A 14977-nucleotide genomic window follows, 5' to 3' on the forward strand; every position below is an offset into this window, starting at 1 on the left:
TTGCTTGAATGTTTTGATATACTAATTTCAAACTTAAAAGTTGCAGGAATAATGTCCGTATACCCTATTTATTTATTTATTTGTTTATTTATTTATGGCTGTGTCGGGTCTTAGTTGCAGCATGCGGAATCTTTGTTGTGGTGCGCAGGCTCCTCTCTAGTTGTGGCATGCAGGCTCCAGAGTGCGTGGGCTCTGTAGTTGCTGCATGCGGGCTCTCTAGTCGTGGTGTGTGGGCTTAGTTGCCCCGAGGCATGTGGTATCTTAGTTCCCCAATCACCAGGGATCGTACCAGCGTCCCTGCTTTGCAAGACCAGTTCTTAACCACTGGACCACCAAGTCCCCTTATACTGTTTACTTAGATTCACCAGTGGTTTGTATTTTACCCAGTTAATTGCTTCATTATAAATTGAGTGCAATCTTAATAGACATATGAACAGGATATTTTATGAATTTAGAGAAGATGATTCTAAACTCAATGTGGAAAAAGTCAGTATGCGAGAATTGCTAGGGAAACAGTAAAAAAAGCCTTCCCAAACATTAAAACATACTATAAAATCTCTACAATTAGAACAGTATGGTACTGATACATGAATGGGCAGATAGACCAGTAGTACCTTTAATAAATGGTGTTGGGACAACTAGATAGCCATTTTGTAAAAGATAAAATTAGGTCTGTATCTCACACATATACTCCAAATGGATTTGGCATCTCAGTGTAAAAAAAAGAAATCATACAAATATTAGAATAAAACGACTGCATTTCTATCTAACGTTTGTGTAGGAAAAGAGTTTCTAACTATGATTCAACATCCAGAGGTAATAAAAAAAATACTCTTAAATTTGGCCACATAAAAATAAATTTTTGCATGACAAAAGACAACTGACAGGGGCTTCCCTGGTGGCGCAGTGGTTGAGAGTCTGCCTGCCGATGCAGGGGACACGGGTTTGTGCCCCGGTCTGGGAAGATCCCACGTGCCGCGGAGCGGCTGGGCCCGTGAGCCATGGCTGCTGAGCCTGCACGCCCGGAGCCTGTGCTCCGCAACGGGAGAGGCCACAACAGTGAGAGGCCCGCGTACCGCAAAAAAAAAAGACAACTGACAAACTGGGAGATATTAATTTTTTTAATTTTTAAAATTTATTTTTGGCTGTGTTGGGTCTTTGCTGCTGCATGCGGGCTTTCTCTAGTTGCAGCGAGCGGGGTCTACTCTTTGCGGCGGTGTGTGGGCTTCTCGTTTTGCAGAGCACAGGCTCTAGGTGTGCGGGCTTCAGTAGTTGTGACACACAGGCTTAGTTGCTCTGCTGCATGTGGGATCTTCCCGTACCAGGGCTTGAACCCATGTCCCTGGCATTGGCAGGCATATTCTTAACCACTGCGCCACCAGGGAAGTCTGCATTATTTACATTGAATACTACAGTCAAAGGGCTGTTACCTCTAATAATATGGAAAGAACTATTAAAAATTGAGGGACAGGGACTTCCCTGGTGGTCCAGTGGGTAAGACTCTGTGCTCCCAATGCAGGGGACTTGGGTTCAATCCCTGGTCGGGGAACTAGATATGCCACAATTAAGAATTCACATGCCGCAACTAAGAAGCCCACATGCCGCAACTAAACATGCCACAACGAAGATCCTGCGTGCCTCAACTAAGACCCAGTGCAGCCAAAATAAATAAATATTAAAAAAAAAAAATGGAGGGACAAATGACCACAGATTCAGTAGACAAATGGGAAAATGTCAAGAATAGACAGTTAGCAAAGAAAGATATAAAAATGGCTCTAAAACATATTAAAAAGGTTCAAAGTCTCTCATAATTGGGGTAATACAAATTAAAATAACACTTAGACACTATTTGTCACCTATCACACTGGCAAAAATTTAAAAATATGACAACACATTCTGTTAAGGAGCCTGTGGGGAAGCAGGTGCTCTCATAAATTACTGATAGGAATACAAATTAGGACTGTGTTGCGGGGAAAGTTGGCAACACCTAGCAATCTACAGATGCACTTACCTTTAAAATCAGCACTACCAGTTCTAGGAATCTACCTTAAAGCTAAAGCAACCATACATGAATACATGTAAACAAAGTTATTCATTGTAGCATTATGTGTAATTGCAAAATAACAGAAACAATCTAAATGTTCATACATGGGGCTTGAATTAAATCGATGGTAGATCTATCCAGTGGATTATTATACTGCTGTTAAAAATAAAGAATGAAGAAGACCTCCCTGAACTGATATGAAGTAATTTCGAGGACATACAGTTAAGTGAAAGAGGCAAAACACAAAAAAGTAAGCATACCCTTCATGTAAGAATAAAGGGAATACAAGAAAGTACACAAATATCTGCTCATTCGTTCAAAAGAAATTCAAGAAGCATGAACCAGAAATTAAAGTGATTGATTCCTTATAGAGGGCAAGTGGGAAAAGGGTGGAAAGGAGGGAAGGAATGGGAACAGGGTAGCAAGGATGAGGAGGAAGGAGTCTTTGAGTATATTTTGTATGAGGCTGACTTTTAGAACCCTAGTAATGTTTCACAGATTTCTGATATACCTCCAGTATTAAACCAACCAGGATGTGGGTGGAGAGGGAGGTTGGGGGGATGTGTGGTCAAAATGGAATAAAAGTAGGAACAAATGAACTTAACTGTACTAGAAATGAGTAACATGATCAAGTTGCAGGGAGTGGGGAAGAAAGAACTCATCTAAGTAACTGAGGAGAACATTATTTTGATTGGATATGTAAGGCTAAAGACTGATGGAACTATGCGTAAATGCCATGACTGACATAGTAAAAGTGTTTCTCATAGGGGAATGAATAGGTTAGCAATTTTGAAACTACTTTATGTGTATACTAGGATTGAACAAATAAGTAAATATATTGTAGATGAGCCAGTTTCTCACTGCTGGAGAAAGAAGTTATAAGTAAGGAGAAGGGGAAAGCTAAAATGAAGCCCATGAAGTTGGACTGGGATCAGAGGTATCAGTATAAATTCATGGTTTCATATATATACACACACATACAGATAGATAACTGAAATATACTTGGGTGTGTGTGCATGGATTAGCATGCATATGTATATTTTTTCTGGTTCTGTTTGCTGAGAGGGCCTAGAAGCAGTGACACCCCAGTAACAATGAAGATACCTGGCAACCAGGTCGTGATTTCTTACTTACTTATTTATTTGTTTTTGGTTGTGTTGCATCTTCATTGCTGCGAGTGGGCTTTCTCTAGTTGCGGAGAGCGGGGGCTACTCTTTGTCGCGGTGCGCGGGCTTCTCATTGCAGTGGCTTCTCTTGTAATGGAGCTCAGGCTCTAGGTGCGCGGGCTTCAGTAGTTGTGGCACACGGGTTTAGTTGCTCTGTGGCATGTGGGATCTTCCCAGACCAGGGATCGAACCCATGTCACCTGCATTGGCAGGCGGATTTTTAACCACTGCACCACCAGGGAAGTCCCTGGGTCTTGATTTCTAAACAACTTTTATTCTCTAATAAGAGGAACCAAGGCTCCTTGAAGAAGTACCTTATTCCAGAACTCAGCAGGGAAAATACAAAATGAACCTTGGGGAATTTTCTGGCAGTCCAGTGGTTAGGACTTCGTGCTTTCACTGCCGGGGCCCAGGTTCAACCCCTGGTCAGGGAACTAAGATCCCGCAAGCCGTGCAGGGCAGCCAAAGACAAAATGAAAAACATTTTTAAGTGGTGCCAGAAAGTAAAGAAGTTCTGAAGAAAGATCGGGGGGAGGTGGGGCTTGTCAAAAGAACACAGGAGCCAACCTGAAGGAGCGCCTCATGGCCAAAGTTAGAATAATTTGAGCAACAAAATAAATAAGAATAATACTGGATTTTGACCCATAGAATAAAAGAAATATTTGTCAGTCCATACTGTTATCAGTAAATACTTGAATAGACAAAGTGTAGAAGGAACAACTCTTCCTTTCAGTAGGAATTCCAATTAGAAAGTGTAGAAGGAAATAAAATGATCTTTATGCAAATACCACAGTAATAATTGTTGCAGACTACATCCATTTATGAATGCTAAAATTAGAGGGCAAAAGGTAGAGGAGAAACAGAAGTTGCATAGCTTCAAAACTGGCAGAGTGGACCTTAACCAAATGATCAAAGTAAACATCACTAGTAATATAAATTTTGATATCATGAACTCCTTGATGTGATGCACTGAGAGGAGCACATCATCAAAACATCATTTCTCTGGTATTCTTGCCATAGTAAATGATGTCATTCCCATCATGCGGAAACAGCGGAAAACCACACATTTTGGGACACTTTACAGAATAACTGATTGGTGCTTTTCAAAAGTGTCAAGGACATGAAAGAGAAGGATTGAGGAAATGTTACATACAGGAAGAGATTAAGGAGAAGAACAACTAAATGAACACATTGTGTAGGATCCTGGAACAGTGAAAGGATATTAGTGGAAAAGTTGTTGACATTCAAATAAGATCTATATATAATTTGGTTAATACTTTACTGGTGTTAATTTCCTTGCTTTTTTTTTTTTTTTTGATTCGTAAGTGTCAAGAAGCATCACTTTTTATTTATTATTTTTTAAAGGGAACTTTAATTAATTTATTTCTTTTTGGCTGCATTGGCTCTTCGTTGCTGCATGGGCTTTCTTTAGTTGTGGTGAGTGGGGGCTACTCTGTTGAAGTGCGTGGGCTTCTCATTGCGGTAGATTCTCTTGTGGCAGAGCATGGGCTCTAGGCACATGGGCTTCAGTAGTTATGGCGTGTGGGCTTCAGTAGATGTGGCTCACAGCCTTCAGTAGTTGTGGCTCATGGGCTCTAGAGGGCAGTTAATTTCCTTTCTTAATAATTGCACTATGGTTATATAAGTTGCTAAAATTAGGGAAAGCGTGGGTGGGGAGTAGTAAGGGAACTCTACTATTTTTTGCATGTTTTCCATAACTCTAAAGTTAGTTCAGTTTCCTCACACCGTATACAAAAATAAACTCAAACTGGATTAAAGACCTGAGAAGATCTGATAAGATCTGAAACCATGAAACTCCTGGAATAAAACATAGGCAGAACAACCTTTGACATAAGTTGTAGCAGTATTTCTTTGGATCTGTTTCTTGAGGCAAAAGAAGAAATAAAAGCAAAAGTAAACAAATGGGACCTAGTTAAATGTAAAAGGTTTTGCCCAGCAAGGAAAACCATTGACAGAACAAAAAGATAATGTATAGAATGAGAGAAGATATTTGCAAACGGTATGACTGGCAAAGGATTAATATCCGAAATATATAAACAGCTCATACAACTCAGTATCAAAAAAGCAACCTAATCAGAAAATGGCCAGAAGACTTGAATAGACACTTTTCCAAAGAAGTCATGTAGATGGTTAACAGGTACATGAAAAGATACTCAACATTGCTAATCATCAGAGAAATGCAAATCAAAACAAAAATGAGATATCACCTCACACCTGTCAGAATGGCTGTTAATCAAAAGGACCACAAATAACAAATGTTGGAGAGGATGTGGGGAAGCAGTGGGGCACACTGTTGGTGGGAATGTAATTTGGTATGGAGGTCCCTCAGAAAACTAAAAATAGAATGGTAGTTCCAACTAGAGAAAGCCCGCACACAGCAACAAGGACCCAGCACAGCCAAAAAATAGATAAATAAATAAATTAACTAAAAATTAAAAAAAAGAAAAAATATGGCAAGAATAATGCAAGGAACTGCCATGTATCTTTTTCTCGTATTTAGCACCTGTTTGCCTCATTTGCTTTTGCCATATAAATGCATACTTTTTCCCTCACTCGCTTTAAGGGTTAGTTTGAGATTTTGTGCTAAATTTACTCCTAATAATTGTGTGTTTCCGAAGAAAGAGGAAATCATCTAGTGCATAACCACAGTGCAGTATTAAAAATTATTATCTGACCCATAGGTTTTCATATTTCATCACTTGTTTCAATAATGTCCTTTAGCACTTTCCCCACCCGTGAATCAATCTAGGACTACATGTTGCATTTAATTGTCATGTCTCATTAATCTCCTTTATTCTGAAACAATTCCTTAGCCTTCATCTTTCCTGACATTGTTATTTTGAAGAGTATATCATTTTGTAGAATATTTTTGAATTTGGGTTTGTGTGATGTTTCCTTGGGATCAGATTTGAATTATGCATTTTTGGCAATATTACTAGAGAGTGATATGTTCTTGACATATCTCATCAAGAGGCACTTGACACATCTGTCCCTATATTGTGATATTAGCTTTGATCCCTTAGTATGATGGTGCCTCTGCATTGTGCAATTACTTCCCCTCCCTCCATTGCAATTAATAAATATTTCTGGAGAGAGAGTATATGTTTGAGCATTCTTTTTTTTTTAATTGAGATATAGTTGATTTATATTAGTTTCAGGTATACAGCATAGTGATTCAGAATTTTTATACATTATACTCCATTTAAAGTTATTATAAAATATTGGCTAAGTTCTTTGTGCTATACAATATATCCTTGTTGCTTATTTATTTATTTATTTTTATTTTTTATACATAGTAGTTTGTACCTGTTAATCCCATACCTCTATCTTGTTCCCTCTCTTCCCGCTAGTAACCACTCGTTTGTTCTCTATATCTATGAGACAGTTTCTGGTTTGTTATATTCATTTGTTTTATTTCTTAGATTCTACATGTAAGTGATAACATACAATATTTGTCTTTCTCTGACTTATTTCACTAAGCATAATACCCTCTAGGTCCATCCATGTTGTTGCAAATGGCAGAATTTCATTCTTTTTTATGGCTGAGTAATATTACGGGGTGTGTGTGTGTGTGTGTGTGTGTGTGTGTGTATCACATCTTCTTTATTCATTCATCTGTTGTTGGACCCTTAGATTGCTTCCATATCTCGGCTCTTGTAAATAGTGCTACTGTGAACATTGGGGTGCGTGTATCTTTTTGACTTAGTGTTTTCGTTTTCTTTGGATTCCCAGGGGTGGAATTGCTGGACGATATGGTAGTTCTGTTTTTAGTTTTTTGAGGGCCCTCCATACTGTTTTCCATAGTGGCTGTACCAATTTACATTCCCACCAGCAGTGTGCTAGGGACCTTTCTCCATATCCTCTCCAACATTTATTTGTGGTCCTCTTGATGGTAGCCATTCTGACAGGTGTGAGGTGATATCTCATTTTTATTTTGACTGAATTTCTGTGATAATTAGTGATGTTGCGCACCTTTCATGTGCCTGTTGACTTTGTATGAACATTCATGATGGGAAAAGTTACAGAAAAATTTGTTTCATACTTGAAGAGGCTTCAGATGATGCCCTCTGATGATAAGGAATTCAGTGGGAATATTTGAGATTTTTATCTTTAAAGTGGCAATAGTTGCTTTAGAATTAGAGAAAGTTTTTGTTAAAAGCCGTAAAAATTCCCTTAATCAGACAGTCTGAGGTGGGATTATTATAGAAATGGCTTTCAGGCCCTTTGTATAACTTCGCACCCATTGTTTCTTTACAGTCTGGGGGAGATCTCTTTAATAGTCAGAGAGCCACTCAGCTCTGCCTCTTCTTTCCCACATCAAATAAATGGACCATCATGGTTAAAATCAGGTTTCTTTATTGAAGCTAGTTTTTTTTTAACTGAAGTGGTAGACATAATAAGCAGCTTGAGACTTGGTTGTGGGCTGCTGAGTCATATTGTGTTAGGTCTGCCTTGGAATTTTTGTTGAAGAAGATGAGGTCAAGTGGTGGTAAAAATTAAGTAATAGTGGCAGTGGGTTTGCGTTGGCTGGAGGTAGGGCTAGAATCACAAACTAAGAAGCTAGTTTACCTTTCTCCTAATGATTTTTGTATCTGAGTGCCCTGCTGTCTCAGCTTCTTTGCATATTGGCCCTAGAAAGCAGTGTTCTAATCAGGGTGGTGCTAGGATTAGGGTATGTTGTTACATTTTCCTAGTTCACTTCAAGCCTTAAATATAGCTTAAATTCTTTCCAGAAGGATACAGAAGACTCAATTTAAGGCAGATACAACACCAGTTTATTTTTTTTAATGAGGCTTTAGGAGCTTTATGTGTGGTTCTGAGTTGGTACATTTGGGTGACTCTTAGAAGTAATGTATTTTATTTTAATTGAAAGAAGTAATGTATTTTGACTACGCTTGGTTTGGCATTTTATTTTTTAATCTTTGAGGAGATCAGTAAAGTACGGTGCCAGTCTACACAATCGTATTTCAAAAAAGAATCCTAAATGAAGTATTGTTTTTAACTATTTTAGGCCAACAAGCAGAAAGCTTCAGCTCGTAACCTGTTTCTCACCAATAGCCGCAAGGTACGATTATATTTCCCATTTTATGTTTTGCTGGAATGTGTTCTTATTATTTAGATCTATGGTTGCTGCTCTTGTCTCTTGTGACCTGTTGATACTTAATCTAATAGTACTTACGAGAGTTTCTAAATGTTCTCAATCTATTTTCTTTTAACATCTTTATTGGAGTATAATTGCTTTACAATGTTGTGTCAGCTTCTGCAGTATAACAAAGTGAATCAGCTCTATGTATACATATATCCCCATATCTCCTCCCTCTTGCGTCTCCTCCCACCCTCCTTAGCCCACCCCCTAGGTGGTCACAAAGCACCGAACTGATCTCCCTGTGCGATGCGGCTGCTTCCCACTAGCTATCTATTTTATGTTTGGTAGTGTATATATGTCAGTGCTACTGTCTCACTTCGTCCTGGCTTACCCTTCCCCCACCCCGTGTCCTCAAGTCCATTCTCTACGTCTGTGTCTTTTTCTTTTTTTTAAAAAAAATCTTTATTAGAGTATAATTGCTTTACAATGGTGTGTCAGTTTCTGCTTTATAACAAAGTGAATCAGGTATACATATACATATGTCCCCATATCTCTTCCCTCTTGCATCTCCCTCCCTCACACCCTCGCTATCCCACCCCTCTAGGTGGTGACGTCTGCGTCTTTATCTCTGTCCTGCCCCTAGGTTCGTTAGAACCTTTTTTTTTAGATTCCATATATATGTGTAAGCATACGGTATTTGTTTCTCTCTTTCTGACTTACTTCACTCTGTATGACAGGCTCTAGGTCCATCCACCTCACTACAAATAACTCAGTTCCGTTTCTTTTTCAATCTATTTTAAAAATAAAATTGCTCTTCCTCGCATTTCTGGTTTTCAAATTTTTGGGGGTAAGACCATAGCCAACTAATTCCTTGGGCAAATCATGCCGTCATCCTGTGCTCAGTCTCTTCATCTAAGAAATGATGGTATTAATACTTTCCCTTAGAGGGAATTAATGCAACTTTCTTTGGGTATTGTGAGAATTAGATGAGGTAACCTTACTAGTTGTGTTTCCCTGGGCTAGTCACTCATCATCATTTCCTCATCTATATATAAAATATCAACTTCATTGGGTTTTTGTGGAGAATGAATTAGTTTAATATATGTTAAGCTTAGAATGGTGCCTAGCATATAATAAACACTGACAGCTATTATTATTATTAAAAAAATTTTTTTGGCCATGCCACACGGCTTGTGGGATTTTAGTTCCCCAACCAAGGATTGAACCCCCGGGCCCTTAGCAGTGAGTGTGCAGAGTCCTAACCACTAGACCGCCAGGGAATTCCCAAAAGCTTTTATTATTAATGTGTATGATAATATTTCAAAACTTCCCAGAACATCTTAGGTTATTATACTTTTTTTTCATCTAATAAGGCAATGTGTCTGTAGATGTCTCATCCCTGATATTACTTTGTGGTCTGGGACTGGCTCACAGGACTGTATAGAGATGTTAATCAGATTAGGGAGAAAGAGATGTGGCCATAGGAGGACTATATGCCCTGAACAGGTTGAGGGATGGTGTGGTTTAGAGTCCGGGGAGAACTGGCCCTGGTGTTGGTCCTCCTCCAATGTGATAACATTGTTGTCACTTGCAGCTCGCCCACCAATGCATGAAGGAGGTGCGTCGAGCTGCCTTGCAGGCCCAGAAAAACTGTAAGGAGACCTTACCTCGTGCTCGCCGCCTCACCAAGGAAATGCTTCTGTACTGGAAGAAGTATGAGAAGGTGGAGAAGGAACACCGCAAACGTGCAGAGAAGGAAGCCTTGGAGCAACGGAAGTTGGATGAAGAAATGCGGGAGGTAGGGCAATAGCATGAAATTTTGAAAACCATAATTGCTGCAGCCATATTAAGAGATTGGTTAGCATTTCATAAGTTATTAATCTAACCAATGAAATGGTTGAAAACATATTTTAAGACATAACTTTGAGTATAGTGATTTTAGTCCAGTAAATCAGTTCTGTTTTTATTCTTTTAGTAAGGCCCTCTCCCTGGCCTTCACCCCTCTTCTGTCCTCACTTTCTCTCTTCTTTTTTTTTTTTTTTTTTTAAATTTTATTTATTTTTGGCTGTGTTGGGTCTTCGTTGCTGAACGTGGGCTTTCTCTAGTTGCGGCAAGTGGGGGCCACTCTTCGTCGCGGTGCGTGGGCTTCTCATTGCAGTGGCTTCTCTTGTTGCAGAGCACGGGCTCTAGGCGTGCGAGCTTCAGTAGTTGTGGCGCACGGGCTTTGTTGCTCCACAGCATGTGGGATCTTCCCAGACCAGGACTTGAGTGTGTGTCCCCTGCTTTGGCAGGCGGATTCGTAACCACTGCGCCACCAGGGAAGTCCCCGTTTCCTCTATTCTTTGTAGCCTTATTCTTTTGAATATTTCTGGAGGACACCCTTCCCCAGCCTTCCCCCACAAAAAAAGAAAAGGAATGAAAGAAAAAGAAAACAGCTTAGAGCTTATCTGGGCTTGGTTCCAGATGCTGGCTGTAATTTCGATTTGTTGGAAGGTGAGGGCTGGTTGCCAAATTTAGGGCCAGATAGGGACAATGGACAACTAGCTCAGTTTTCTGAGACACCTCCCCCCTCCCCACCTGCTGCCGCCTACTTTTCTGTTTTAACTTGCAGTCAGTTCTCTTGCTAAGCTTGATATCAGCTGAGAGTATTATTCAGGGAAGCAAGAGGAGAGATTAAGAGGACAGAGTTATTATGTTGCCATTGGTAAGCCCATTGGGATGAGTGGAAGGACAGTTGAGGTCTGGAGAAGGAAGGGAATCAGGATTGAATGTTTTCTTTCGGGTATAGGTAGTACTCCTGTCAAAGCAGAGCCATGGAGACTCTTTGGAGTTCTCTTCCCTCCTGTCTCATGCCTTTGAGCGGGAATATGGATTTTGCCCAGTTCTCTTAAGTCTCTGGGTGACTTGTTTCTTTGCCTGGAAGATAAACATATTATTGAGTTAGTAAACTTTTGATGCTAATGGAAATATTTGCTCACTGAGTTTAGAGGCATTTGAGTTAGTCACAGATCTTGAAGGTTTGAAACTGACTTGGCTTATGATCTAGGTTTGTGAGACATTCTCTCAGTTTTGTTGATAGCTAACTGATGAGGCTTTCATCTGTGATTATGTTGACTTATGTGTCTTTTTCTCTGAATTTTTGAATTAAGACATTTTTGATGTATCCTTGTTCCCTTAATTTGCCTTCGTCATTTAGGCACATAGTAGGTGACTTCCTTAAAGGAAATGTTACCTTTTATGGTTTAATTTAGAAAGGTTTTCTTTTAATTTTTGGCTGCACTGTGCCTCTTGCGGGATCTTAGTTTCCCCACCAGGGAATGAACCCGTGCCCCCTGCAGTGGAAGCACGGAGTCTCAACCACTGGACCACCAGGGAAGTTCCTAGAAAGGTTTTCTTGACAGTACTTTAGCTTTAGAACATGAACATCTGTATCCTTTATGAAAATAAATCAGTTTTCTCTCAAACTCTCAAGATTTTTTTTCTAATCTGAATTTGGCTAAAGTGTTATAAAACCTTAAGGAGAAAGTCTAGTTTTGCGTAGCATACTTTGGGACTTATGTCCTTCCTGGCCATGTTCCTTATTTTATTGTTGTTTTTCTTTTGTGGACGTGGATCAAGGATAAATCAAGTATACTTCATATGAATTTTATTATAAAATAGTTCATGCAGAATAATGATTCTTTGATTTGGTATTTATTGTGTATGCTGTATTTCATTTAATTCAGTCTTTTGAATCATTTGCTTACTCATTTTATTGTTTATCTTGAAGAATGATTTTTACTGACAATGATTATTTTTCTTACTAGGTTATTTCAAAGGCACTTTGAATTTAGCTTTCTCATATTTTAAAAAAAGGTATATGTGCTTGTGATTTTGTATTTGGTCTATATTCATGTTTTATAGCTATCATTGTCACAGATGAACAGTAGGCTGTTTTGGGGAGCATTTTCTTTTTTTCATGGGCTTCTTATTCTCATATACCTCCTGCATTGACTTTCAGAATAATTTATAGCTCTTCGTCACTTATTTTGCCTTTCGGTGTTAAAGAAGAGTTTTGGACACATTTATGTTTTTAAAAATAATAAAGCTGTACACGTGTATTTATCACCCAAGTTATTAAGTAAAGCATGTTGTTTGAATTTAGTTGGTATCTCAGTGCCATTAAAGAAAAGTAATACAGTAAAGAAATAAGCATTTTAGACAGAAGCCTAGTGGAAAAAAGATTTTATTTTGTAAAGGAGAGCAAAACATAGGTTATTATTTGGCTATAAATGAAGATTATTCCTTGCTTTTAGTACCACTGACTTAGTTATAATAAAATTTGTTCATTAACAATTTTTACCTTTCTAAAGGTAAATACTTTGTAAAGGAATTGTTTGCAAACTATGTATAGTGAATTCTGTTGACTACCCTTGTATGTGATTGGTGATTTGACTCTTTTCACTTTCATCTTTTTTCCCCTTTAGGCCAAGAGGCAGCAGCGAAAACTGAACTTCCTCATCACCCAGACAGAGTTGTATGCCCATTTCATGAGTCGCAAACGAGACATGGGTCACGATGGGATCCAGGAAGAAATCTTAAGGAAACTGGAAGATAGTTCTACACAGAGACAAATTGACATTGGCGGAGGGGTGGTAGTTAACATCACACAGGAGGATTATGGTGAGTCCTGAATCAGGAATGGGAGGAAGGAGATACCCAAAATTTTTTCATATCTCAGGTTATACTCATCATTAATTCTTGCAAGTTTTGTCTTGATCAATAGGTAATATTGATCAAAAGGGGGATTTATTTTATTGGAGTAGGGGAAGTGTGAATGTTTGTATAAAATAAGCATATAAAAAACTTTTATTAAAGAATTTGAAAAGGAAAGGGTGTGGTTATATGATCTTGCAAATTTGGGAATATTTTGTGTGTTGATTTGTTCATAGAAATAAAAGGTATTGTATCAGAAGAATTCAGTGAACATATCTAATTAGAGAAAATCATCTCTCACGTAACAGGATTCTTGGTGATGTGAGTAAAGCATGAGAAGAGACTGTTTTGGTATTTTTGTGACCACACAGAGAGGGAGGAATTGGGGTAAAATTTGAGAGGAAGTTCACAGAGAATAGTGGTCAAGATCATGTTGAGTAAGAATAAGAGAAAATGAGAGTGCTTCAGATTATGTTGGGATTTACACAGTCTCTGTTTCTTCTTTTGGAATCACCTGGTATAAATATATTACAATTTTGAATCCTCATTGTCTTGCTTTTTCCGGCATCAGCATTGCTTCATGCAAGAAACGCAGGATTGGGAGACTGGGGCTCAGTCTCCTGGTGGCTTTTGTGAGCTGGCTTTGGCTCCTAGAGACCATGGCAGCCCTCTGCCTCCATTGCCACTTCCAGGTCCTTACCTCTGTCAAGTAATTTGAGCCTTTCTTCTCCCTCACCCTCTGTGAACTTAGGGATAAATAGAATGTTGGCGTCGGGGATCCACATATGGTAGTATAAATTGCATCCTTAAAGGAGATCAGTTAATGAGGTGTTATAATCTACACCTTTCCCTTTTCAGATAGTAACCATTTCAAAGCCCAGGCCCTGAAGAATGCTGAAAATGCTTACCATATTCATCAGGCTCGGGTGAGTCTTAAAAATGAAATGTTGGGCCCTGGAAATACAACTTTTTACTTAGGTGGTCTTCCTTTAATCTTAATCATATTTTCAGTTAAAAACATTAATGGATGTGTACATGTGTATGTGACTGCATTGGGGGTGTGTGTGTCTCTATTTACTTTAGAGTAATAGAGGAATACCTGAGGAAAGATGGGAAACGAGCATTCACTTGTCTGAGCTTTAAGAATGTGTTGATTGACGCTAAGACAGTTTGTCTATTTTTTTTCTTCTGTCCTCCCTGATAATCATGGGTAATACAGAATGAAGTGCATCATGGTTGTTTAGTGAAAAAGTCCACACTGTTGCATGTTAAGAAAGTTATATCATGTGTTAAAACTGCTAAGTTAGCACCTTCTTTTACTTTAGTAATAACTTTCTTGTTCATGATATAGTGACATTTAATGAAATCAGAAAGAAACTGCAGTTAGATCAAATTAAGTAAGGAAAATACAGTTTAATATACTGCATAGGAGCCCCTGTGTAACTTTGACAGGGTCCAAGTCAAGGATAGAGACAAACTCAACCTATTCCTCACCAACCCCAACCGATCAAACAGGTTTTATATCAGATCTTTAATAAATTCATTGATGAAGCAAGTAATTGTGTAATATGGCTTAGTGCCTGTCTATCAGAAGTGTATTCTCAATATAATTGTTAAAATAATTTTAAAATATTAGTAATATACTTTACGCTTGACCCTTGAGTAACTCTGGGAGTTAGGGGTGCCGACCCACCCTGCAGTCAAAAATCTTCGTATAACTTTACAGTCAGCCCTCCATACCTATGGATCCACATCCACATATCCAACCAACCACAGGATCAAGTAGTACTCTTGCACATACTTAGTGAAAAAACTTCACATATCAGTTGACCCACACAGTTCAAACCCATGTTGTTCAAGAGTCAAGTGTATTATGCTTACACGTAATATATTACATTATATTATCAGAAAGTTTGTTCCAACTAGCACAAGTTAGATATATTAGCATTATGAATTTTATTTGAA

General features: G+C 38.6%; 1 protein-coding gene across 3 annotated transcripts in view; it reads left to right on the forward strand.

Moving 5' to 3' along the window:
* Window positions 1-14977, forward strand: part of INO80 (INO80 complex ATPase subunit) — a 129806-nt gene that overhangs the window by 34419 nt on the left and 80410 nt on the right. For all 3 annotated transcript variants that reach the window (XR_003795805.1, XM_029236942.1, XM_029236943.1), the window contains 4 exons: window positions 8243-8296; window positions 9912-10115; window positions 12784-12979; window positions 13871-13938. Coding sequence is in view for 2 of the 3 variants with exons in the window: in XM_029236942.1 (XP_029092775.1) it covers window positions 8243-8296; window positions 9912-10115; window positions 12784-12979; window positions 13871-13938 (522 nt within the window). In the remaining variant the exon portion in view is untranslated. The remainder of the gene's footprint in view (window positions 1-8242; window positions 8297-9911; window positions 10116-12783; window positions 12980-13870; window positions 13939-14977) is intronic.

This window comes from Monodon monoceros, unplaced genomic scaffold, assembly GCF_005190385.1.
Source record: "Monodon monoceros isolate NGI ecotype Baffin Bay Population unplaced genomic scaffold, NGI_Narwhal_1 Super_Scaffold_21, whole genome shotgun sequence".
Lineage (NCBI taxonomy): Eukaryota > Metazoa > Chordata > Mammalia > Artiodactyla > Monodontidae > Monodon > Monodon monoceros.